Below are 25,746 nucleotides of genomic sequence, written 5' to 3'. Positions count from 1 at the left end.
TTGCACTCCATGGCTGGTGTAGCCCTACAACACCTTCCTGCTTAGGGGTTTGCCTGAGGGCAGGAAGAGGCATGGCTAGAATGCACTGTGCTCCATCTATTCTGGGCCGGCAGAGTAGCCCATAAGTGGCCATTCAAGGCTGCTATAACTTAAAGCAGTCACTAGGGCGGCTCAAAAATTGAGTTGGGTGCTGCTGGACCCATAATTCACAAGGAGTAAAGGTATACAGAGCCACTTTTGTCCTCCCCCCATCCCATCTTGGACTGCAGCCTTTTGTCTTCTAAAAATGTGTTTGGAATAGCAAGATACCTTCTTCTATGTCAGCAGGACCTTGGCCATAGGGCGTAAGAACTTGCAAATACTTAGTCAGATGGGCAGTACTTGGCACAGTGAAAATGACATCTACTCTATGGGAAATCATTTCTCTATTTCCAGAATGGGTTTTTTTCCCCAACTCTGGCCTCTTAACACTTGATTAAATCTGTTCACACCTAACTTTGCCAAAACTGAAGAGAGACATATGGAGTTTTTAAGACTTTCTGCTGCCTGCCAAAATTTAAGGCAGGTTTTGCTTGCTAAACCCATAAAAGACTTGTGGGTTGTCAAAAAATATGCAACAAAAGAGCACTGCCAGTAGCAGACCATAGTAGTCCATGGCCAAGAGTAACACAAACATCAGAGTGAATAGGACAATGTGAATTTGTCTTGAGAGAGATATATGGCTTTGAAGGGTTCATGTTTAGTCCATCCACCTGGAAACAGTCAGGGCACACCCTGACCGTTGTGTAGGAGCAACACATTGCTCCATCCAAGGACGAGGACCAGATATGAACCCTGGGAAGTTAATTAAAGGACAGTAATCGTGGGAAGCTTCCTTGGCCTGGCCTCAAGGCCTGAGAATTAGGATTGTAGTAGATAGAGGCTGGAAAATAAGAATATTAATCAAAGTCATGTATTCCTTTGTTGTGTCTTTTTGCGGTGGAAGTAGGTAATGCGCAGGGGGGAGAAATATAATAAAAGGGAAGGTGGAAAGCTGACAGGCAGCAGCCCTTTTCAGCTAACCAGCTTGCTTGCTTGGATAAACCTGTGTTCTGTCTCATCATTGAACCGCCACAACTGGCGCCCAAACGTGGGGCCCTCAGCACTCACCTCGCCCGGCAAGGGTTTCAGACGCGTCACTCATCCGCTTCGCGGATCCCGGTGAGTATTTTTCATTGTGGTAAGTATGGGAAGCTCCCTCTCTGCTTTGCAAGTGCAACACCGCAATGAGCTACAGTATCTGCTGCGTAAGGCTCAGCATGACTGCCCCGCTCGAGAACTCACTCTCCTGCTACAGGAGGTGAGTGCCCAGTGCCCGTGGTACCCTGAAGCCGGAACCCTTAAGCTAGCGGACTGGGAGCGGTTGGGCCAGACATTGCATGAAGAGCCTCGGGCGCCCGTGCAGGCTTTACATGCCTGGCACCTCTGCCGCGATGCGATACAGCGTGTTGCCTCGGACAGGCCCTCCCTCACGAGGCTGGTGATCTCGCCACGCCCGTCGGCTCCTGCAGCCACCCCCCCTCCTACCGATGCAGCACAGTGTGTCGCTTCGGAAGAACCCTCTCCCGCACCAACAGAGGGGCTGCCGATTTCACCACCGCCGTCGGCTCCTGCAGCCATCCCTCTCCCTGCTTTGCTCCCAGTGCCTTTATTACCACCGCCTCCCTACCTTCCCTGCCAGAGCCGGTCTGTGATTACCATCCCCCCCTGGAACCCCATGCTTCGGGGCCCCCCAGGGGGTCGTCTGCATCTGCTCAGAGGCTTTCGCTGGTGCAACAAATGGTGCACGCAGCGAAGGCTCGCTCAGATCTTACAGCAGAGGAGCTGGCTGAGCTGGTCTCGGTTTGTCCGGTGACCTGGCAGAACGATGGCCAGGGCAACCCGGTTGGAACCTGGGTCAGTTTGCCTTACTCGGTGATTAGAGAGGTAAAGAAAGCAATTCGCGAGTTCGGTCTGACTAGCACGTTTGTGCGTGGTCTCATTGAAGGGCTAGGTAGTGGATACTCCCTGATCCCTGAAGATTGGAAGGCGCTGTTGCGCATGATGCTGTCACCCAGTCAATATGTTATTTGGATTAGTGAGTATCGGCAGGAGGCGGAACGCCAGGCCCAGATTCATAGAGCGGAAGGTATTATTTTTGAGCACTTGGCAGGGGAGGGACCGTTTGCTACCGTTGAGATGCAAACTCAACTCCCTCAGGCCCTCTTCCCCCTTATTTCCACCTGCGCCCAGCATGCTTTCCGGAAGGTCCCGGATTCAGGCAAGCCTACTAAAAGCTTTGTTAGTATCCGTCAGGGTGCATCAGAGTCCTTTCTGGATTTTACCAACAGATTGCAGGAGGCTATCCTCCGACAGGTGGATAACGCTGCGGCAGCTCAGGAGATCCTGTTAAAAATGGCAGTTGAAAATGCAAATGAGGATTGCCGCCGCGCTCTCCAGACGGCGCAAGCCTCTGGCATTTTAGAGCTCTCAGACATGCTACGGGCGTGCCAAAACATCGGAACCCAAGCACATAAAGCTGGAGTTCTGGCTGCCGCCCTAAAAAGAACCGGGAAAGAGGGGAAGCGTTGTTACCGCTGTGGCAAGGAGGGTCACTTCCAGCGGGAGTGCCGCTCATCAAAGGCACCCGCCTGACCCTCCAAAAAGTGCCCCAAGTGTCAAAAGGGCTATCACTGGGCTAATCAGTGTCGTAGCGGGCCGGGAAACCGCGCGGCGGGTCCCCCCCGAACCCAGGGCCAAACGGGGGTGTTTCCCACTCAGACAACCGTTCCTCTGCCTTAAAATCCATAGACTCTATGAGGGCGGCGACTGCTGGAAGTGCAGGGCTTGATTTGATCATGCAGGAGGACACTGATTTTCGGCTGCCAGGGGAGGTCTGCGCCATACCTACCCAGGTGACGGGACCTCTCCCTGCCGGCTTTGTGGGTCTCGTTCTCCCTCGCTCTCATGCTGGGAAACAGGGCTTTTTTGTCATCCCCGGGGTCATTGATGCCGATTACACCGGCATTATTAAGGTTCAGGTGTGGACTCATCTTCCACAGTCACTCCCGTGTGGACGATCAATTGCACAATTGATTTTAGTCCCCTATCAGGTGCCAGCTGCCGAGGATCGAACTCGGGGCGGAGGCGGCTTTGGATCAACGTTGTCTCACTCGCCGTCTCACAGCGCGTCCTCTCCACTTGTTGCTCTGACAATGTCAGTCCGCCCCTCGAAACCTCAGTTAACACTTCTCTTAAATGATGTTCCTTTCACAGGGCTGGTGGACACTGGAGCTGACGTTACGGTGATTCGTGATCCAGAGTGGCCGGTTAGTTGGCCTACGGTTCCTTCTAAAGAGTTGTGGGGGATCGGGGGTAGTAAACCCGGGCGACAGAGTTTGTCTTGGGTCACAGTCTCTACACCGGGAGGCCGTACCCTTGCTACTATCCGCCCTTTTGTGCTCCCTGTCCACCTCAATATTTGGGGCCGTGATTTACTTACAAAGCTGGACACCACCCTCGATATTAATATCTAATGGCTCAAAATCCTCCCTCACCCACATTGCCCTCCGCATTGCCCTTGGTATGGCAATCCTTAGAGCCCGTCTGGATTGACCAGTGGCCCCTCCCTCTAGAAAAGCTAAAAGCGCTTCAATCGCTTGTGCAGCAGCATTTGCTGGCACAGCGCTTGGAAAGCTCTACTAGTCCCTGGAACACCCCGGTGTTCGTTATTAAGAAAAAATCCGGTGCATGGCGGCTGTTGCATGACTTAAGGGAAATAAATAAATGCATCCAACCTATGGGCCCCTTGCAATATGGATTACCAAATCCAAATTTAATTCCTCAAACCGATCAGCTCTGTGTGTTAGATTTAAAAGATTGTTTTTTCACCATCCCCCTTTGCTCACAAGATCGCGAAAAATTCGCGTTCACGGTGCCACAATATAATAATCAGCAACCCTCTCAAAGGTATCAGTGGAAGGTCTTACCCCAGGGAATGCAAAATAGTCCAACCTTGTGTCAGCTTTTTGTGGATTGGGCCCTCACCCCTTTTCGTGCCCGGTACCCTACTCTAAAGGTCTACCATTATATGGATGACATTTTGCTTAGTGGTCCCCAGGTCACGGAACAACAGATTGAATCTTTGTCTCAAATCCTCGGCCAAAATGGCCTCTTGGTGGCACCAGAAAAAATCCAACGCTCTTATCCCTACCACTACCTCGGCCATAAGGTTTTACAAACCTATGCTGCTCCGGTTCGTCCGGCACTAACTCTACCTCAACCCCTAACCCTTGTTAAATTACAACAAATTTTGGGTCATTTAAATTGGATTCGGCCCTATTTTCGTCTCCCCACCTCAATGCTGCAGCCGTTGTTCGAGCTCCTACGTGGAGCCCGAGCACCGGGTGCAGTTATTGCCATCACTAAAGAGCACATTGCCTGCATTCGACAAATTAATGCAGCATTAAGTCAGCAGTTTGTGGACAGACCCCCTGAGGTCCGTCCCCTACGGCTGATTCTTCTTGCCACCCCTCATACGCCCACTGCGGCTCTGTTTGTACCCCGTACGAATACAGCCGTCTCTATCATAGAGTGGCTGTACCTCTCCTCCACTCCTCCTCGGAATATTTACCCATATCTAGATGCCCTGTCTGATCTTGTTCGTAAAGCCCGCCACCGTGCAGTGCAACTTACTGGCACTGATTTAGTTGATATTGTGTTCCCCTTGTCCCGTAGTGAATTTGATTCCTTGTGCCACACCTCTTTGGCTTGGCAGGTTGCTCTTTGTGATTATGTGGGAGACATTTCTTATAATCCCCCAAAAGATCCTCGGTTGGTAATTACCCAAAAGGTGCCTCTAATTGTTCATCGTCTTAGCCGCTCTCAACCCATTGTTTCTGCTGTTACTCTTTTTACTGATGGCTCTCCACATCGAGGTGTCGTCACCTATCAATCAGGTGACCCCCCTCGTTGGCGTTCTCGTTTTACACTGCCTCAGCGTTCCGCGCAGCGTTCAGAACTGGCTGCTGTTATTTTAGCCTTTCAACTTTTCGCTGATTGTCCCTTTAATTTAATTGTGGACACCCATTATGTTTATCAAGTGATTGATCATTTACCCCTTGCCCTCATTACCCCTCAGGTCGATGCGGACCTCCTTCGCCTATTTTTGTCTTTGCAATATCTTATTTCCACTCGTAATTTCCCTTATTTTGTTGCTCATATTCGCAGTCATACCCCTCTGCCTGGGTCACTCACTGAGGGCAATGCACGCGCTGATCGCGCGTTACGTGGTCAGGTAAATTCCCTCTTTTCTGACCCCATTGAAAGCCATGCCTTTTTCCATCAGTCTGCCTCTGTTTTGGCCCGGCAGTTTCACATTCCTGCTGATCATGCACGTTCCATTGTTCGTTCCTGCCCCCACTGTGCCGCTGCTGCTCCTACTTTTTCTTATGCCGTTAACCCCAGAGGTACTGCAGCAAATCAGCTATGGCAAATGGATGTTACTCATGTGCCACAGTTCCGCCCCTATTCCTTTTTACATGTTTCTGTTGATACTTATTCGGGATTTCTGTGGGCAACCCCACAGCGTGGGGAAGCCACTGCTAAAGTTATTCACCATTTGCTAGCCTGTTTTTCTGTTATGGGTCGCCCAAGCCAAATTAAAACGGATAATGCCCCAGCTTACTGCTCCACAGCCCTCTCCACTTTTTGCGCCCGATGGAACGTCCGTCTTAAACACGGGATCCCTTATAATTCCACGGGCCAAGCCATTGTTGAACGTGCCAATCGCACGCTCAAAACCTTGCTTGATAAACAATTAAAACAAGGGGAGCTGCGTCTCCGAACCTTAGGAGACATTCAACAACAAATGCATATCCTTTTGTTTACTTTAAATAATTTAACGCTGAACGCAGATCAGCAGACCCCCGCGGATCGCCATTTTCACAAATCTGAGGTACTGGAAAGACCGCGTGTCTTTTACCGTCAGCTGCCCGATCCGCAGTGGCTGGGCCCAGTACCTCTAATCACTTGGGGTCGGGGATATGCTGCTGTGTCTCTCCCTGCAGGACCGTTGTGGGTTCCAGCCCGGTGTGTGCGACCGGCACTGAAACAGCATGGCGTGGCGCCAGGGGCTGTCGAACCCCATACCGGAGTTTCAGCTGACCTTGGAGGAGAACGTGGTGCCTCCCGGGTCGACAACGGCGGGACGGAAACGGAAGAGGCGTAGCGTCCCAAGCCAGCCCGTGACATGGGGAGCAGTAAAAGCATTGGTCGCGGCGGCTCAACGAAGACTGGCAGCAAATCAACAGCCAGAGACTCCTGAGACTTTGTTTGTGGTGATTCTCGCCCAAATCACTGCTAATTCTGTGCTGATTGTATGCCTTTTGTGTCTGCTATTTCCTGTAGGGGTTGGCTCGGGAGCGCTTCCCCCGTTACGGGCCCGAATGACATATAACATATGGGAAAGATTGGCTTCAATAGCAAATGTTACCCACTTTTGTTTGTCTGATTCTGTAGCAGCCGGAGAATTGTTAGGTACATGCCTTATACCAGTATGTCATCACCCTGAGGAAATAGGGAATGAGACAATGCTCGCTGCTTACGCGAATCTCTCTTCCCAGTACTCTGGCATGGCTAATTGGGGCCCGGCCAACTATACCTTGCCTCACACGGCTATATCCCTCCACACACCGTACCCGGCCGGGGCCAACAATGTCACCTGTGCGCGTGTGGTTAACTGCACTAGTACAAAGGTGCCCTTGGGCTGTCGGCAAATTCCTCAACCCCTCTTAAATTGTTCCCACGCTGTAAATGTTTCATACAATTATGGCCATATCATCCTACCATCAGGGTGGTTTTTTACCTGTGGCTCACGCACCTTTAGTTATATTCCTGCAAATTTAAGTGATGGCACCCTTTGCTGTCTTAGTAGAATGACGCTTATATTGCCTTTTGCCAGCCAAAGGCACAGTAAAAGAAGTGTACCCCTTTCAGATAATTGTGTTGCAGATGTTGAGCTTTTTAGTCGCTCTGAGTATACTGCTTTAGCGGCCTCCATTGTTGGGGTCCCCGGGCTTGCCACTTATACAGCCAGAACCTTAAATGCCCTGGCGTGCTTTGCAGCGAAGGCAATTAATACAACATCCAAGGCAATTGCCCTACTTAATGCAGAGCAACACGAATTAAGGGATGCAATCTTGGATAACAGAGCAGCCATTGATTTTCTGCTCTTAAAACATCACCTAGGCTGTTCCACGTTTCGGCATATGTGTTGTTTTAATTTAACTGATAATAGTCGTTCCATAGAATCTAGACTGGCCGAATTGGCCAATCTTACGGCACACATACGTCAAGATGTGGGGTTTGAGGGCTTTTGGAATTGGCTTACAGGTTGGCTGCCATCTCTAGGATGGCTGCGACAACTTTTCGGTTATGCTGTGTTTGTGATCACTGGGCTTATTTTTTGTTGCTGCTGCGTACAATGTATTCCCTCTTTGCTAAGGCTTTGTAGAGATTCGCCCTGGCAAGCTCCCCGAGTTATGTCCTTGTCAGTCTGGGAGTTAAATTGCTTGCAAAAGCAAATTGACGGCTACCATGAGATGGCCGAGTATAATTAAACAAAAATCGGGGGAATGAAGGGTTCATGTTTAGTCCATCCACCTGGAAACAGTCAGGGCACACCCTGACCGTTGTGTAGGAGCAACACATTGCTCCATCCAAGGACGAGGACCAGATATGAACCCTGGGAAGTTAATTAAAGGACAGTAATCGTGGGAAGCTTCCTTGGCCTGGCCTCAAGGCCTGAGAATTAGGATTGTAGTAGATAGAGGCTGGAAAATAAGAATATTAATCAAAGTCATGTATTCCTTTGTTGTGTCTTTTTGCGGTGGAAGTAGGTAATGCGCAGGGGGGAGAAATATAATAAAAGGGAAGGTGGAAAGCTGACAGGCAGCAGCCCTTTTCAGCTAACCAGCTTGCTTGCTTGGATAAACCTGTGTTCTGTCTCATCATTGAACCGCCACATGGCTTGTTATTTATTATGTGTATTACAGAAGCACCTAAAGGTTTTGACAGAGACTTACGTCCCATTATGCCAGGTACTGTACAACCACATAGTAGGAGACAGTCCTTATCCTGAACAGCTTACATTCTAAATAGCCAAGACAGACACAGGCTGGGTGATTTGCCAAGGGTACACAGCAGATCAGTGGCAGAGACATGGATAGAACCCTGGTCTCCTGAGTCCCAGTCCAGAGCTCTATTCACTGGATCTGGCTTCCCCTCCTTGGGGTGTGAGCTTAGACCCTGAAAGCAGGAATTCCTGGGATCTAATCTCAGTTTTGACTTTGATTTCCATTGAGAGGACAAATCAATTAATCTGCCTTGTTTTCCCCATCTGTACAAAGAGGATCTATGTGCCAGATATTGGCATCCCATGCACTATCTTCGGGGGACCATACTGTATTAACTCTGTGTATGACTCTGGGCCAGGGATTGTATGTAGTGCCATGGGGAAGGGTTACCTCAGCTCCTCCAGGAATCAAAAACAATGGGTGGTCATTAAGGTGAATCACTTAGGTTGTAAACACCTCTAGAGAGGTACCACTCCCTGGAGAAGCTTGCATATACTGCTTCAAACTAGGTTTTCCAGAGACCAACAGACATAGAAAGGGCTTCTGGCATAAAAAGGCTGAATTTAGATGGACATGGGGCCTTCTCTTTCTGATCCAGCAATTGGACAGGACCTTCTGTCCAAGGGGGGGTCTCAACCCATGAGGAAGAGTTGGAAAGACTTTAGCCTCCTATGGCCCCACAAGACTGACTGGTGACTCCTGGTATATTTAGTGGGTGTTTAAATATGCTTATGGTTTTTATATGGTTTCTCTGTAATACTTTTGTCTTAAGAATAAACATGTTTGCTTAGACAGAACCGTGTGGTAACTTGTAACTGCTGGCAATACATTGTTTGTAGCCAAACCACAGGAGCTGGCCATTATACAGACTGGCTTGCTGGGGATATCCCAGTGTAAGGCAGGGAACTGAGCAGCCTTAAAACTTCCCTGTCAGAAGGAGGAGGACAAGGGTTTGTGCCCAGAGATAGGTGACGACTGGAGACAAGATACTTGTCTGGGCACTCCTGGAGTGGACCACAGAGGTGGGAGGGATACAGGGGCAGTTACCCTTACCTTTTAGGGATGTTGTTAGAGGATCAGCAATGTTTGTAAAGTACTTAGGATATGAAACTGCTATTTTTATTATTGCTGCTCTGAGAAGTGAGCAATGAGCTGAACAGGTCTAACCCTGAACGGAGACCAGAATATGATCAATTCCAATTTAGGCTTGGCAAAAGCAGAAAGACCACGTGGTGGTAGTTTGTTCTGATTGAAAGAAAATGCTGATAGAGCGAAACACAGTAAAGGGAAGTCACATAAATTAGCCATCATCTATGTACCATTTTACCTTCTGTGAAAGCAACATCGCTCTCCTGCCCAAATCCCATCGAGCCATCAGATAACCAGAGAGTCTTCTTCGAGAGGAGGAACATCTGGGTATTCAGGCTGAACTCAGCAGCCACTGGGTCGCTGACCTAAAATACAGCATAAAGCTCTTCAACATGCGGGCAATAATCTGGTCTGTGTATTCACCTATATGAATATATTTACCGTGAAAAGTCAGTTATTTACACTATTCATTTCTTAATTAATATTAAAATTAGTGTCTACTATGTTTGCCTTTATATACTTGATACAAATCAATTTTAATTATGCATATTACAGTAATACCCAGGGTCAGTTCAATCAGTATTGGGGCCCCATGAGGCTGTGCACTCTACAAACACAAAACTGAAGACATTCCCAGAGCTTACAATCTAAATATGGTCAAGACGTGACAGGTGGCACAGAATACAATGGAGGGGGGTGGCAGAAGACCAGAGCAACAGTAATAGGAGAACAAGGATACCTACAGTTTGGAGGTTGCACAGGTTTTGTTTTTAAAAAGATAAATAAACAAGAGCTATTAAAGAATCACTAACAAAAGAGAGAATTCTATTTTTTTTCCAAACGGTAAACGAACAACCTTCTCACTTGCTCTTCTGTGAGGCTGATGGGGTGAGTCGTAAAAATACCATTAGAAACTATCACTAGAAGTTATGCAGCTGACCTGCTCATTCCTCTTGAAATCACTTTTCCACAGAACAGACTCCAAAATATCAAAGCAGCAGGGTTTGGCAACTGAAAATGTACAACTGAGGCTCTCCTTATAGACCAACTGCTACTCTCCATGGAGATGAAACCTAACAACACTGTTTATAGAAGAAGTTCCTATCCGATTTGTTTGGAATTTTTCAGTTTTAATGCATGGATTCAGGCTACAGGATCTAAAGTCCTAGAGATTCAAAATTCAAATGCCTCATTCACACAGCTGGGTTCCAGCTTGTTTTCACAAGCATGTGAAAGAAAATCAAAAGTGGCTGAATCAAACTTTTCTTTTAGAGAGAGTAAATGTCTAATGAATAAGAAACTGGAAGTGTATTTTCAGCTAGTAGCACTGGAATTTAGACAGGCAATTTATAGTAGCGTTAAAGGGAAGTGTATAACTGAATCTTATATAAGATATAGTTATGCAGTTCCCATTAACACTATATATAGCTGTGTATAGCTGTGAATATACCCCTGACACTTCCTCTTTTAAGTCTATCCATTTTTTTGCAATTTCACATGAATGTCTCACTGTCACACACTCATTAACTCATGGCTGTTACAGCCGTACTTTAAGCATACAATTATTTTCATGACGGAAACACTTTAAGCAAAGGTTCTCAATAATATAACATGTAAAGACTATTTGGGGTGAGAGGAATATCACCTTACTTGCTTTTAATCTTTGACATTCGCACCAATATTTAACTATCATCACTGCAGATGGCCTGATTTGCGTATGGATGAAGAACATTGTGGGAATTCACTAAAGGGCACATCAGTGGGTCCAGAGGACCTCCTGTAGGAAAGCCAGATCTCTGCTGCACAAAGAAGGGGAAGGATTTGGGGAGGTTGTGCATGGGTTGTACACCCCAGTGCAGCATGGATCCCAATTCCTCCCTAAAGGAAGTGTGCAGAAGGCATTTAAAGGTGAGAGAGGGAAGAGTAGGGAACGGAAAAAAAGGAAGAAATCTCCTGCTTTGTGCAAACAATCCTTTCCCTACTTGGGTAGTAGGGTGCTGTTTACAAGGGTACTAGGATTCTTTCTTCCTGGTCCCCAAGATACTGAGGCTGGGCTTTGGGTAGCAGAGTTGCCACTAGCCATGAAATTACACTGTGTCTTGTAGAAATACCACGAGGACAGTGCTTTCCCAGGGAGAGAAAAAAAGAAGGACACAAAAAGCTTCAAGAAGGAAATGTAAAAACAAAGTATTAGAATGGGAGACACCAAGAATATAAGCATCCTTCCCACGTGATACTTGCTTTTAAAAAGAGCCCCTCATTCATTCATGGTGCAAACAATTCCTAAGAGGGACAACATAAAAATATTCATCATATTATTCTATTTTAAAAAATTGAAAAAACACACAGGCAAGGTTGTATAGTCCAGTAGATAGGGCACTAGACAGGGAGTCAGAAGAGACAAGTTCTATTACCATTTTCACCTCTGATTCACTTGGACCTTGAGACAAGTGACTTAGGGCTTGCCTACATGGTGCCACAGACTGGTCTACATGTGTGAACTGTAAAGCACTCTCATATGTTATGCTCTAACTGTCCCATGGAGACCCTGCTGGTGCGAACTCAAAAGTATCTAGTTCGTGTTGATGTAGTCCTATTTCAAACAGGACTTCGTTAACACACACTAGGTAGAGGATCTACATGGGGCAGTTAGAGCACAATATGTGAGAGCGTGCTACAATTTACACTCCCGTAGACTAGACTGTGTTGCCATGTAGACAAACCCTGAAGCCCACACTGTGATATCTGTACTCATTGACTTAAGTGGGATTATTCTTGGAACAAGGTGTTATTACAATCTGGCCCTTCACTGTCACCTTTTGTTTCTTCATCTGTAAAATGTGGATAATAATGCTCACCCACCTTTGCAGAGCCACTTAAAAATTTTAGGCATCAGTGCTAAATATTATCTGTCTATGTATCTGTGTTCCTATACTGGTGCCTATCATGATGATGATACAGTTTTGGGATCTCAGTCCAGTCTCCAGTGGATAGTTATACACCACAAAAGCCACGACCAAAACTGGCAACAACTAACACTCTATTAGCTTTCACAGCAGAGTGGCCAAAGATCACCTGGGTCTTGAGGCTAAGGGCTGGTCTTCGCTACCGGGGAGATTGACGCTGCTGCAATTGATGCAGCAGGTGTCAATTTAGCGGGTCTAATGAAGACCCACTAAATCGATGGCAGAGCGCTCTCTGGTCGACTCCGGTACTCCAGCTCTCTGAGAAGAGTAAGGGAAGTCGATGGAGAGTGTCTCCAGTTGACACAGTGCAGTGAAGACACTGGGATATGTTGACCTAAGCTACGTTGACTCCAGCTACGTTATTCACGTAGCTGGAGTAGCATAACTTAGGTTGGCTTACCCCGGTAGTGAAGACAAGCCCTGTGACACACTCTCACTCCTTCAGTAGTCCCTCCAGGTCAAGGCTGAGTCACCCTGGTGGGGGTAGCGCAAGTAATTTGCACTGTCATTGCCCATTCTGTACCTGCTCTGTGGAGAAGGAAAGGACTCCAGCCTCCAGGACTGTCAATCCAGCATCCTTCATGACTACCAAAGACATTTTTAGAATTGAAATAAAAACCATGCAAAAAATTTCTTGATGGTACCTGTTGGAATCGGATATCGAGGTCAAATGTGATTGGCTCTCTAGGATTACAGATCACTGGTACACTGTACTCCTGGTGAGGCACCGTGGTACAAGCTATCAGCTTCATGGTGTATGTCCCAGAATAGTCTCGGACCTGGTAAAAGCAAAGGAGAGACATGGCACTTGACTAACATATTTCAGAACTGGGACAGAGCAAACCAAGGAAGGGAAAGCTGTGGTTTTACCGCAAAATCTGAAACAAAGCTCCATTGCTGTACTGGTTGGTTGTATGTTGGTTCACTCCGCACAAGGCTGAGGCTAAATGTCAGGCCTGGGTGATCAGCTGACACAACCATGGAGCTCAGAGTGGAGGCTAGAAAGATGTCAACAGACAAGCTTGTCAGTTTAAATGTCTAGCTGCAGATTCTCAGAACTTGAAAAGCATTCTCAGCGATTCAGAAGCCACAATATGATGGCTGATGCCAATACATTTACAGTGCATTGGTTTTATTAACTGAAATTAACAAAACCAATTATAGTCAACACAACTGAGCCTGCTTGACTCTTGTTCAAACATCTGTTAAACAATCTCTTATGGGGCTATGCAACCAAAGCTGTATAAAGATTAAATTTAACAGGAAGGCAAAACAGGGAGAGTGGAATGGTAAAGATCTATAATCCCTCCTATTTTTAACCTGGAATGCCAACCCAGGGAACGTAAAACAATTTCTACTGCATTGTAACTTTTTCAGCTCTGCCCTGCATGTAAAACGCAAAATGTATTTTAAAAGTAAAGAAAGAGTAGAATTGCTATGAAGGAGCTTTTTTGGTTAATTAAACTTGGTTAAACTAAAATAATATAATTAATGATGCTTTTTTTCCTTCAACACACTATTGTATATGATCTTGTTTGGAGAGTTTAATTTATTCAGATATTCTTGCTCACCTCCAGCATTCATGTCCAGAAGTACACTTAGGCCCCAGTCCTACAATCTATCTGTGCAGTTGGAACCATACTCCTGCATTTAGTCTAACTGGTGAATGGGGCACAAGGGTCAACCTGCATGGATCAGATTGCAGGATCAAGGGCTCGGATATCATTACATGCCAGTGAGCATTTTATTAACAGCAAGATATGGTTCACACATTCTTTTCTACTCTTGGAAAGGTAGATATGATGGTCAGATCCTCATCTGGTATAAGTCAACATAGCTGTGCTCAAATAAATGGAGCTACCCCAATTTACACCAGCCATGGATGTGGCATGATGTATTTGAAATTCGTTACACATTATGAATTTATGAGCGTAGAGCAATGGTCTTCAACCTGTGGTCCATGGACCCCTAGGGGTCCACAGTCAATGCCTAAGTTTTCCAAAGGGGTCAGCACCTCCATTCAAAATTTTTTAGGCATCTGCAAATGAAAAAAAGGTTGAAAACCACTGCCATAGAATAAAGCCCCTGCTGCTGAGCGCAGCACATTAAAAAGATCCAGATTTTAGTAGTAGGAATAAGATAATAAACAGCATAAAACTCGCAACTATGAGATATTATCAGACCTCGGAATTGACTTACCAGGATGAGACATCACAAATAAACCATGAAATCGGGCTTCAGTCTTGAAGTTGACAACCAAACGCCCTTCTTCACTGATGCGCATACTGGTTGGGTAGAGAGAACCTGCCAGCAGATGCCAAGTAGCACTGATTATTCAGGATGCAAATGGATCATAAATGAGTCATGGTCTGATGAAACATTGGCACCCTTTTATTTCACATTGCCAAGTCAGTCAACAATTTGGCAGGGAGTCTGCTGACATCCTCTGGATTTACCCATGGTGACTGTCAAGTAAGAATTTATGTGAAGGGCCCATACTTCGTGTGTCTTCCAAAGACAGTCTTCCAAAGTATAAAACATGCCTCCCTGGAACAGCAAGGATTTTGGCTTGGTACCCACACTCAAACATTCATCTAGACAGAGGGAAGACCATAGCACCGGTTCACTCTTTCTGGTGCAGGAAGGTGCAAAATGCACCTCTTTACACTTATGCAAACCACTGAGTTCAAGCAGGGATTTAGTCAACTGACCTCCTTTTGGGGTTTCCACTGAGGGAAGGTAACTTTAATCTGTGCCAGCTCTTCAAGAGGATTCCTACCAGTAGAAGCTGCTGAGGGGATTGTGACAGAATATACCCCTGTGTTCACACCCTACATCCTATTGTAATAATGTTTGTACAAGGTATGCCTTGTGAGGTATCATTTAAAAACTCTTAACTTGCTGATCTATAAAATCATGAAAAAATGCACCTAGCAACATTATATGCAAAGCTATGAACATAAGCTAAAATCATGACTGAAATATGTTTCCCAGATAAGTCTGGGTAGTCACCGACCCTCAGAGGCAAAGGGCAAGCTGATGCCTCAATCAGATGTCAAGAAGGCTGATGGAACATTACCAGCTAAGTGGCCATTCTTTGGCAAGGAAGGGGGCAGGGACAAATATCTACATCTTAGCAAAGAAACAGCATGGAAGCATTTTTCAAGAGGGTGACTGAAATTATAAAAGGAGGGACGAGCACCCCAGGGCACCTCTCTCCCCCGTCTGTCTCTGGCATTGCACCTAAGACGACAAAGGGCATGGCTACACTTGCAGATGTAGAGCGCTTTGAGTTAAACCCGCCTTCGGAGAGCGCAGTAGGGAAAGCGCTGCAGTCTGTCCACACTGACAGCTGCAAACGCACTGGCGTGGTGTGGCACATGCAGCAGCATTGGGAGCGGTGCATTATGGGCAGCTATCCCACAGAGCACCTCTTCCCATTCTGGCGCTGTGGCTTGTGGGAAGGGGTGGGAGGTGCAGGGCATTCTGGGTCCTGTCCCAACGCCTCATGATGCATCGGTTTGCATCCCAGCAATCCCTGTGCTTCCGTCCACATTTGGCGCCATCTTTCAACGTTTTTTGTACTGCGCGCTCTGTCTTCCCTTTCAGTCTGCGGAAATGGAGCCTGAACCTCTGAGGAGTGTGCTGACGAGTCTCGACAGCACGTCACGTTTGGCAGTCGAGTTATTCCTTATGATCCAAAGTGACAGTGAGGGCTCCGACAATGATATCGACTCGAGTAACGCAAATGACACGAATTTGCTTGTGGCATTCACGGACATGCTCACCACCGTGGAACACTGCTTTTGGGCTCGGGAAACAAGCACTGAGTGGTGGGATCACATCATCATGCAAATCTGGGATGACGAGCAGTGGCTGCAGAACTTTCGGATGAGAAAAGCCACTTTCATGGGACTGTGTGAGGAGCTCACCCCCACCCCGCGGCGCAAGGACAGGAGATTGAGAACTGCCCTGACGGTGGAGAAGCAGGTGGCTATTGCAATCTGGAAGCCGGCAACTATCTTTCAGTCGCTAACCAGTTTGGAGTGGGGAAGTCGACTGTTGGAATCGTGTTGATGCAAGTTTGCAGGGCCATTAATCACATCCTGCTCAGAAGAACCGTGACTCTGGGTAATGTGCACGAAATTGTGGATGGCTTTGCATAAATGGGTTTCCCTAACCGCGGAGGGGCGACAGATGGCGCACATATTCCAATTCTGGCACCAGCCCACTTAGCCTCTGAGTATGTTAATCGGAAGGGGTATTTCTCTATGGTTCTCCAGGCACTTGTGGATCACCGTGGGCATTTTATTGACATTAACGCAGGCTGGCCTGGAAAGGTGCATGACGCATGCATCTTTCGGAAAACTGGCCTGTTCAGGAAGCTGCAAGCCGGGACTTTTTTCCAAGACCAGAAGAGCACCGTAGGGGAAGTCGAAATGCCCATTGTGATCCTTGGAGATTCCGCTTACCCTTTAATGCCTGTCTCATGAAACCCGACACAGGGAGCCTCGACAGCAGCAAGGAGTGGTTCCACAACAGGCTGAGCCAATGCAGAATGACTGTGGAATGTGCTTTTGGCTGTTTAAAGGGCCGCTGGTGCTCTCTGTATGGGAAGCTGGACCTGGCGGATGACAGCATCCCCGTTGTTATATCCGTGTGCTGTACCCTCCATAACATTTGTGAAGGGAAGGGTGAATGATTCACTCAGGCATGGAACTCGGAGGTTCAACACCTGGAGGCTGACTTTGAACAGCCAGAGAGCAGGGCTATTAGAGGGGCCCAGAGTGGGGCTGCAAGGATTAGGGATGCCTTGAGGGAGCAATTTGAGGCTGAAAGCCACCAGTAATGTCTGGTGTCCTGCATGGGAGTGAAGTGCAGTGGTTCCAATGTTAGTAGGAATCTGTATTTGCTACACTGACTTGCAGTGCCTGTTTCTTTCCTGGGCTTATCTTTTACTTTATGCAATAATAAAGAATGTTTTCAAAGCCAAAAAATCCACTTATTGAAAAGAAAATGCATTTACTGAAAAGAAACACAACTGCTTGGGAAACAGAAAGGGCAAGGGGGTTGGGTGGGGAACGGTACAATCACAGATTTGCGTATGTCCTGTTATCATACTCAGCCTTCCTGTCTGAAGTGCTGTGCAATGAGTGCTGCACTTCAGGATGGTTATACTGCATGGTGATGGGGGTTGAGTGCAGTTGTTAAGGGTCGTAGTTTTCAGGGCTGGGTGGTGAAGCTACAGGTGTTGGAGGCAGCTGGAGGTGGTAAGAATCTGGATGTTGGGGAAAGTGGGTTGGAGGTGACATGAGAGCACAAGGGAAAGAGTTTTGGGACAAGGGCTGCGGGGGGCACAGCAGTGCTCCGCCTGCATGGCTACGAGTGCCTGGATAGAGTCCGCTTGTCACTCCATTATGCTTATCAGCCGATCCATGCTTTGTTGCCAGAGCACCGCGCTTTTGTGCCGGTGCTCCTCATTCTGCTGGCGGATCCTCCTTTTACTGTCCTGCCACTCCTGCACTTTTTGATTTTCATTATTTGAATGCTGCATTACTTCATGCAACATGTCTTCCTTGCTTCTACGTGGCTTCATTCTGATTCTTTGGAGTCTTTCGGCCGATGATAACATGGACGGCTGAGATCTCAAGGTTGCATCTGTAAGGGCAAAATGCAAAACTTAACAGACGCAGCATTGTTCACATCAGGCAGAGCAATGATTCCCCCGTACTTAAGGGCAAGCACAGTCTACACCATAGCATAATTTTGCCCGTCCCAAAGCAAGCACACATAACCCACGGGAGCCCCAAAATGGTGAGTAAGCACAGGTTCAAGCATGATGGATTGTTTCATGGCTGTACTGTCCTCTGGGTTTCTGTGCCTTGGGGAGAGCCAACAGTGGCAGGGGGCCCCTATACTGAACACTGTCCCCACATTTTCCACAGGAGTTCGTCCTGGAAGATATCTTGCTGCTGAGGGTGACCTGGGAAGCAAGGGAGGGTCTTCTACAGCAATGCGGCTTCCGTCCTGGCCCATATGCAGCTTGCCTGTGTGCAGCAATGATCCCCCCACCCCTCACGGCGCAATGGAACGGACAAGTTAGCCTTATTGGGACAAGGACCACAGTGGCTCTCCTGAGAAACCTACGCAAGCGCATTGCCCAAGTTCTGGAGGAGACCTTTGAAGAGATCACTGAGGCCGATTACCATGATGTGAGAGAGCACATCAACGCCCTATTCCGCATCTAGGCATGCATGCAGCCCTAACCAGCCTCGTCCCAAGAGCCCGCACCGAATAACTTCCTTCCCAAAATAAAAGCTGCTTACTGGGAACCTCCTCTGGTGTTTGTCCTTCCCCAAGCATTGGCCGCCGCGACTGGCTACCTTCCTCCTGGCTTGAGAACAGCTCCTGGCTGCATGCATCTAGGGATTCTGGGGTGTCTTCCTCCGCCTCAGCACCCTCGCTTCCGCTTTGTTCCTCCTGCCTTGTTGAACTGGGCTCTGAAGTGTCCATGGTGGCATTTGGAGTGAAGGTGGTGTTACCCCCAAGTATCGCTTCCAGCTCTTTGCAGAAAAGGCAGGTAGCAGGGGCAGCACCGGAGCAGCTGTTTGCCTCGCGGGCTTTGTGGTAGACATTCTGCAGCTCCTTCACTTTAACCCTGCACTGCAGTGCGTCCACGGTCATGGCCCCTTTCCATCATGTCCCTTGATATCTGCCCCCAGGTATCGTAATTCCTACGGCTGGAGTGCAGCTGGGACTGGACAGCTTCCTCTCCCTAAACACTGATGAGGTCCAGCACCTTGCCATTGTTCCATACTGGGGATCGCCTGGCGCGGGGAGGCATGGTCATCTGCAAAGATTCGCTGAGAGCACTCTATGCCTGGCTGAGCAAACAGGAAGGGGGTTTTCAAAATTCCCAGAGAATTTACAGGGCGGGTCTGATGGTTGGTCACCTTAAGGCAGGGCAGTAGAGTTCAAAGTGATGACCAGAGTGGCTAGAACAGGCATTGTGAGACACTTTTGGAGGCCCATCAGAGCGCACTAACAGACCAGGGTGTCCACACTGGTGTCGTGGTGCTCCTGTGGGGGCGCACAAAACATTATTTCACTCGCTGAGGTGGAGTACCAGGAGCGGACCAGCCGCGGAGCCAGAGCGCTCTACGTGCCCTGCCAGTGTGGACGGGTAGTGAGCTAGTAGTGCACCTGGGGCTCCTTTAATGCACTGTAACTTGCAAGTGTAGCCAAGCCCAAAGGAAAACAGCTGTTGGCCTCTGGAATTTTTAGCTCTGCAACCTGAGCCCCAAGAACCTGAGTCAGCTGACCCAGGCTCTGTGACTCAGTGCCACGGGTTTTTTATCACAGTGTAGACAGACCCTCTGAGAACCTTTCTCAGACCTGAAGAAGTGCTCTGTGAAAACTCGAAAGTTGTTTGTCTTTTAACAAAAGAAGTTGGTCCAATAAAAAATATTACCTTACCCACCTTGTCTCTCCATTATACTGTAACATATCTACCATCATGGTACATAGCGAGTTTATTTTATATGACTTACGCTTCCTTTGAGAGTTTAATGCATGTGTCTTCGCTGAGGTTAAAACTGCTTCCAACTGTGCAATATTTCATAGCCAGAAGAATAATGAATTCATGTTACTTAAAAGTTTTATAATCCACGACAGCTTATGTGACAATGGAATAGAAAAACACAGCAAATCCTAAATTTCAGTCAACATGTAAGAAAAAGGGAATTTTATGATTTTTCATAGGTGATTGATAAATGTCTTGATATTTTTCATTCAATGCAATAACACATCTGAAGTCAGGTTTACAGAATTTCAAAATCAGAGTCTCTCTCTAGAATATTGAACAGAATGGCTGACCAATGGCAGTTTATTTGCAATTAATTATTTCACATATATGCTACAAAGCAATATTTTCATATTACAGTTGCTTCAAAAATTATTCTTCTGCATGCAACCTAAAGCTTCAGCAACAGAGCAAGAGTAAAAATCAACAACGTGTGAAAACATACCTTGGAGCTCTGCTTCAGGTGGGCTGCCAATTCCATCCTTCCACAAGATGGCAGTGTCATACACAAAAGTCAGCCGAAGTTCAGACTGTAGATCAAAATGCTGCCAGCCACCTATACCCACAGGTGAATGGAAAACATAGGAGACATACAAGGGGACTCGCAAGGTCACATAGGACTGTACTAGGTTGAGGACCTATAAAGACCAAAATCAGTTAGTTAGGTACGTGGTAATGAAATATAGTCCAGTACAGACAACACAATACAGAAGATATAGATTACGGTCAATATTTTGAATGAGATGAGTACTCTCTCTTCCAAATTATACATGATGAATAAAGCACTGAATTTCAATGGCTTGCATGTGGACACAAATCCTCTTAAGTGCCCTGTTTGTATTTGAAACAGGATATGAATTCTGACAATAAGGAACTAATTTTTGACCCATCATTCTTGTTCAATCTTTGTAAATAGCCAATTAACAATGGCTAGATAGAGAACCAGTTGGGGATAGCTGATTAACAAAACAAAACAAATCTTCGCTTGTACATTTTATCCTTCTCCCTCAACCTTCACCTAGTGCTCATCTTCTGAGATGTCAAATCCCGCAATAACCTCTGCATGGGAGGACCCTGCATTTGCGTGGAGCTCGTTGCAAGATTGAAACCTCAGATTACATTCTCTTAATGGCTGGAACTGTGGCTTCTTCTATGGGTAGATAGTGGGTGTCATACTGCGTGCATTCCATAAATAAATACTAATAGTGCATTGAAAGATCAAGTTAGAATACTTTCAACGGAAAAGAATTAGAAAGTTAAATCTGATTTTAAAAAACAGTATTTTTGGTTTATATCATATAAATACTAATACTCTATTTAAATATTTTCAACCAGAAAAGGTATGTTTAATGAAGTAAAGAACAAGGTTAGAACATCACGATCTATGATATACAATAGGGTTATCTGACTTCTATGCCCTTTTTATTTTCTGAACAGATTTTTTTATATCTATTTCATTTAATATTCATTTTTTGTGAAATAATACTGCAGTTACAGCCCTATTATTAGAGATAGGGCCATCGAGAGCCTGTAACTGAGGAACTTTTACAACACCATGGGTTGCATTAGAGGGGAAAGGGTAAGAGGGTAATGGAGAAGACGGAAAGATTTCAGTTTCAGTGGGAGGGGGCACTTAACTGCCATTTGTGGCTTTGAATATCTCCCCCAGATTAATACCTTACAGGGTTTTAAAAGCGTTTTGCAAAACCTCTAGTGCGGTTTTAAAATTTTACAAGTTGTGTGAAATCCAAACCCTCTGTGATTCAGATCCATTTACTGGGTCTCTCTTACTCTTGGTTTATGTTTTCCTGTCCCTGACAAAAAGCACAGTAATTCATGAAACCACAAGTATAGCAATATTACTTTTTTGCAGCACTTCACATTCTGAAGTAAGTAAGTACTTGGTTACAGAAAATGTTGGCAGTTGTTAATGTGCTTCTACATGCAAAATCATTTAGCCCGTGCAATGTGCTGTCAAAAAAACCTCCTTCCTTTCATTTCATCTGCTTGTGGAGTCATCTTCTAACACACATTAACACTTAAACTCTACATCATCTGAAAATTTATGAAAAGGAGAGTCTTTTCTTACTTTCTCCTGTTTTAAAAGATATTCTAGGTCCTTTCAAACGTTTGTATTTAAAATCAGAGCTAGAGTCAGCAAAAGATCACTTGGCTCATCCAGCTACATGATTTATGAAAGCTCAATTAATACTTAGCCAGTTTCTGTAATCTGGTCTGTAGAAAAACTTGTCTCGCAGTTCAAGGTATAATTGGAAAATATTTTTATAAGGTGTCTGTTATTACTAGTACTTACCAATTGATCTTGAAATGTGTATTTATGATTCCTAAAGTGCTATGTAATAAAGTGGCCTCACAGCTAATATTAGGTGCTACTGTTACGGTCAGTTAAGATTAATGCTCCTTTGTTGGTTTTAATTAATATGGCCAGGAACTTTTTTTCTGGATCAAGGCAATAGCTTTCCTGTCTAGGTGTACTGAATGCCAAGAAGTTCTTAGACAAAAAACGTTGCTCCTTCAGTCAACTATGTATCACACGAATAGGGCCAAGTTCACCCTGAGGTAACTCCATTGACTTCAATGGAATGACTTCGGGCACAGATTTGGCATGTTGTTCCAAAGCAATACAACAGGATATTAACTTATGTTAAGACAAATGCAGGCTGTGATGCAGCTCCCGAGGAGATCTGATTTGCCTCTGATTCAGGGGCAATCTTGCACTCCTGGCACATAGTCAAGATTCAAACCCATTTGCTTCCATAACTAAACACATCTCTACCAGCTCAAAAGGCCTTTTCTTGATCTTTACATAGGAGTATTTGTTTTCCATCTGCATGTTCGTATAGCAAAAAACCAACCAACCAACCAACCAAAGGTCTTAAATTCAGTTTGTGTGTGATGAGGGGAGTGGGGAAAAAAACACTAGCTAAAAGAGTTAACATGGTAAAAGGTTTGACATATATTCAATCATCTGTTGTAAAGAAAACAAGCATAGTGCAATGTTTTGCTTTTCTGTTACACCTTTACCTGAGCTGTATGCACCAGACATTGTCAGATATTTACGCATAGTTTACATGAACTAATTAACGTAATCTGTAAGCGACAATTTAGACTTGCATTTCCCCCCTCCATTCTATAGGGCACATGTCTCTCTATTGGAGACAATTCATTTCTACTGGTGGAAATAAGTCTGCGGGTCCCCGCTGAGTGAAAGTCTACCCGAAAGACGGTTCCAGTGTCAGAAAGCACTGACAACCCTCGCTCTCTAGGAGGGCCTGAAGCCTGCTGGTGCAGCATAGAAAGAATAAAAGACCTGGCTGGGATCAGTGCATTAGGAGATGGGCTAATTCCTGTATGGAACTTAAAAGCCACCCTCCCCTGAGAGAACCCATAAAGGAAAGCAGGGGGTATTGTTAGGGTTGCCAATCTTCTAATCACATAAAACTGAACACCCTTGCTCCACCCCCTTCCCCGAGACTCCAATCCTTCTCTGAGGCCCCGCCCCCTGCACACTCCATCCCCCCTCCCTATGTTGCTCACTCTCCACCACCCTCACTTACTTTCACTGGGCTGGGGCAGGGGGTTGGGTGTGGGAGTGGCTGAGGACTCTGGCTGGGGGATCTCGTAATGAGCAGTTTGGGGTGCAGGAGAGGGCTCCAGGCTTGGGGCCAAGGGCTTCAGAGTGTGGGAGGGGGCTCTGGGCTGGGGCTGGAGGTTGGGGTACAGGAGGAAGGGGTAAGGGCTCTGGGGTGGGGCCAGAGATGAGGGGTTTGGGGTGCAGGAGAGGGCTCCGGGCTTGAGGGGCCGAGGGGTTTGGAGTGCGGGATGGAGTACGGGGTGCGAGCTCCAACCGGGTGGTGCTGACCTGAGGTGGCTCCCGGAAGCGGCCGGCATGTCCGGCTCCTAGGCGGAGGGGTTAGGGGGCTCTGTGCACTGCCTGTGCCTGCAGGCACTGCCCACGCAGCTCCCACTGGCCGTGGTCCCGGTGCTTGGGCGGGCAGTGCATGGAGCCTCCCTGGTCCCCTTTGTGCCTAGGAGCTGGACATGCCGGCTGCTTCCAGAAGCTGCAAAGAGCTAGGGCAGCCAGGGAGACTGCCTTAGCCCTACTGCGCTGCTGACTGGACTTTCAGCGGCCTGGTCAGCAGTGCTGACTGGAGCCGCTAGGGTCCCTTTTCAACTGAGCATTCCGCTCAGAAACCGGATGCCTGGCAACCCTAGGTAATATTGCTGGGCATGTGTCAGAGAGAAAGAGAAGGAGAAAATATGCCTTTGCCAGAATAGCTGCCCTCTCGTGGGTTCAGCGATAGGGCTGACAATTGCACTCCTGATGGCCACCAAGATTAATCAAGTCCATTATCTATACTCCGATTCTACCACAAATGTTATTAAATAAGTTGCATCACTACACTATTTCTTAATAAACAAGCAGAACCCTGCCAGTGAAAATAATCATTTTAGCCCAGTAGACAGAAAAATAAAAGAAAAAACGTGTAGTTCATCTCTTCGATCAAACGAAATAAAGCTAAAATAAAATGGGCAAGCTTATTAAAAAGCTGCTGTGGAGACTGGAGAAGGGATTTTTTCCTTGCATTCCAAGTTGAGTTACCAGTGAACAGAACCCAAATGCTTCTGGTTCCAGTCTGGATAGAAAAAAACAAAGAAATCAACTAACCATTTCCATATAGTTTGAGAAACCCTATTTTTCCAGTCCCACTTGGGATATGCCATTCAACTGAATATGGAAAACATTCCTTCCATTGTCATAGCTCCATTTTTTAGCACTGCCCACAGAGACTAATCAAAGTAGGCAGCTGTTCCTATTTTAACTTGATGTTATGAAAGCAGGAGGCTAACTGAGAGCTATAAAAGTAGAGTATCAGTTTAAGTGCTATGGAGATACAGAACAGGTGCATTACATATCTATGTATTCCATACTCAGTTGAACTTAGCAGTCGCATTATAAGAGTTTTAGTCATTAGCAATACAATAATTAAAATAATATCTAGAATAATTTCTCAGAACGTTGTATGACTTTTAACCTTATGATGCTGAAGTGGATATTCATAGTTCACTGTCACACTCAGAGCCAAAAGAGAGGGGGGGCTGTGAGATGTAGGAAATTGTGTCTAATGCCCTGTAACCACGTCATGCCTGGAGAACATGAGAAGATAGAACAGAGAAGCTGCTCCAAGCGGTACAAGAAATGCACTTTACCAATACCTGATAAAGCTGCAGATCAATAAATCTCTCTAACAGCTGTTTATAGAAGTCATTCCTGTGAGCGAAGCAAATCTTTTATGCCTGTCATCTCTGTGGGGAGTAGACTTACAAGCATCTCCTTTGCAATCGGAAATGTCAGAATGAGCCTGACGTCTGTTTCTGAACATTGATGGTTCCCATGCCAGGATTACAAGAGGTAAAAAACAACCGCCGCCCCCACACACCATTTCTACAGGTTCTCTTTCCATTGGAGAACACTTTATTAGATACTCCAAATATGTTTCAGTGCCAAATCTGTCACAGCACAGATTAAATGAGAAACGCACATCAGAAAGGACATTCTCTGTTTCAGGTCCATTTTAGGCACATTTTGCTCATAATTTCACTATTGCAACCCCACTGATTTTAACACAACAGCCCTAGTGTATGTGAGGGCAGAACCTGGCCCAGGAAAATGATCTGTTCAGTGTTTCTCAAAGCTGGTCTGCTGCTTGTTCAGGGAAAGCCCGTGGCGGGCCGGGATGGTTTGTTTACCTGCAGTGTCCACAGGTTCGGCTGATTGCGGCTTCCACTGGCCGCGGTTTACCACTCCAGGCCAATGGGGGCTGTGGGAAGGGTGGCCAGCACATTCTTTGGCCCGCGCTGCTTCCCACAGCCCCCATTGGCCTGGAGCGGCGAACCACGGCCACTGGGAGCCGTGATTGGCCGAACCTGCGGA

General features: G+C 46.5%; 2 protein-coding genes and 1 long non-coding RNA gene across 3 annotated transcripts in view; 1 reads left to right on the top strand and 2 right to left on the bottom strand.

Moving 5' to 3' along the window:
• FREM2 (FRAS1 related extracellular matrix 2) overlaps positions 1 to 25,746 on the bottom strand; it is a 224,435-nt gene that overhangs the window by 7,609 nt on the left and 191,080 nt on the right. Inside the window, exons 17-21 of the mRNA XM_074959987.1 lie at positions 20,236 to 20,428; positions 14,408 to 14,512; positions 13,079 to 13,206; positions 12,853 to 12,987; positions 9,481 to 9,607 (exon numbers count right to left, since the gene is read on the bottom strand). Of these exons, the coding sequence (XP_074816088.1) occupies positions 9,481 to 9,607; positions 12,853 to 12,987; positions 13,079 to 13,206; positions 14,408 to 14,512; positions 20,236 to 20,428 (688 nt within the window). The remainder of the gene's footprint in view (positions 1 to 9,480; positions 9,608 to 12,852; positions 12,988 to 13,078; positions 13,207 to 14,407; positions 14,513 to 20,235; positions 20,429 to 25,746) is intronic.
• On the top strand, positions 1,063 to 6,351 carry LOC141991644 (uncharacterized). Its single transcript, XR_012640422.1, has 3 exons — positions 1,063 to 1,200; positions 3,295 to 3,347; positions 5,248 to 6,351. It is a non-coding gene; the product is annotated as an uncharacterized LOC141991644 (long non-coding RNA).
• LOC141991661 (uncharacterized) lies at positions 17,280 to 19,577 on the bottom strand. The gene is made up of 2 exons (XM_074959999.1): positions 18,535 to 19,577; positions 17,280 to 17,866 (listed from the first exon to the last, which is right to left on the bottom strand). The coding sequence occupies exons 1-2, from the start codon at positions 18,890 to 18,892 to the stop codon at positions 17,616 to 17,618; spliced, it is 609 nt and encodes a 202-aa protein (XP_074816100.1). The 5' UTR covers positions 18,893 to 19,577; the 3' UTR covers positions 17,280 to 17,615.

Source organism: Natator depressus, chromosome 1 (genome assembly GCF_965152275.1).
Source record: "Natator depressus isolate rNatDep1 chromosome 1, rNatDep2.hap1, whole genome shotgun sequence".
NCBI lineage: Eukaryota > Metazoa > Chordata > Testudines > Cheloniidae > Natator > Natator depressus.
Note: the sequence above shows the minus strand (reverse complement) of the source record. Positions and strands in the feature narration are given on the sequence as shown.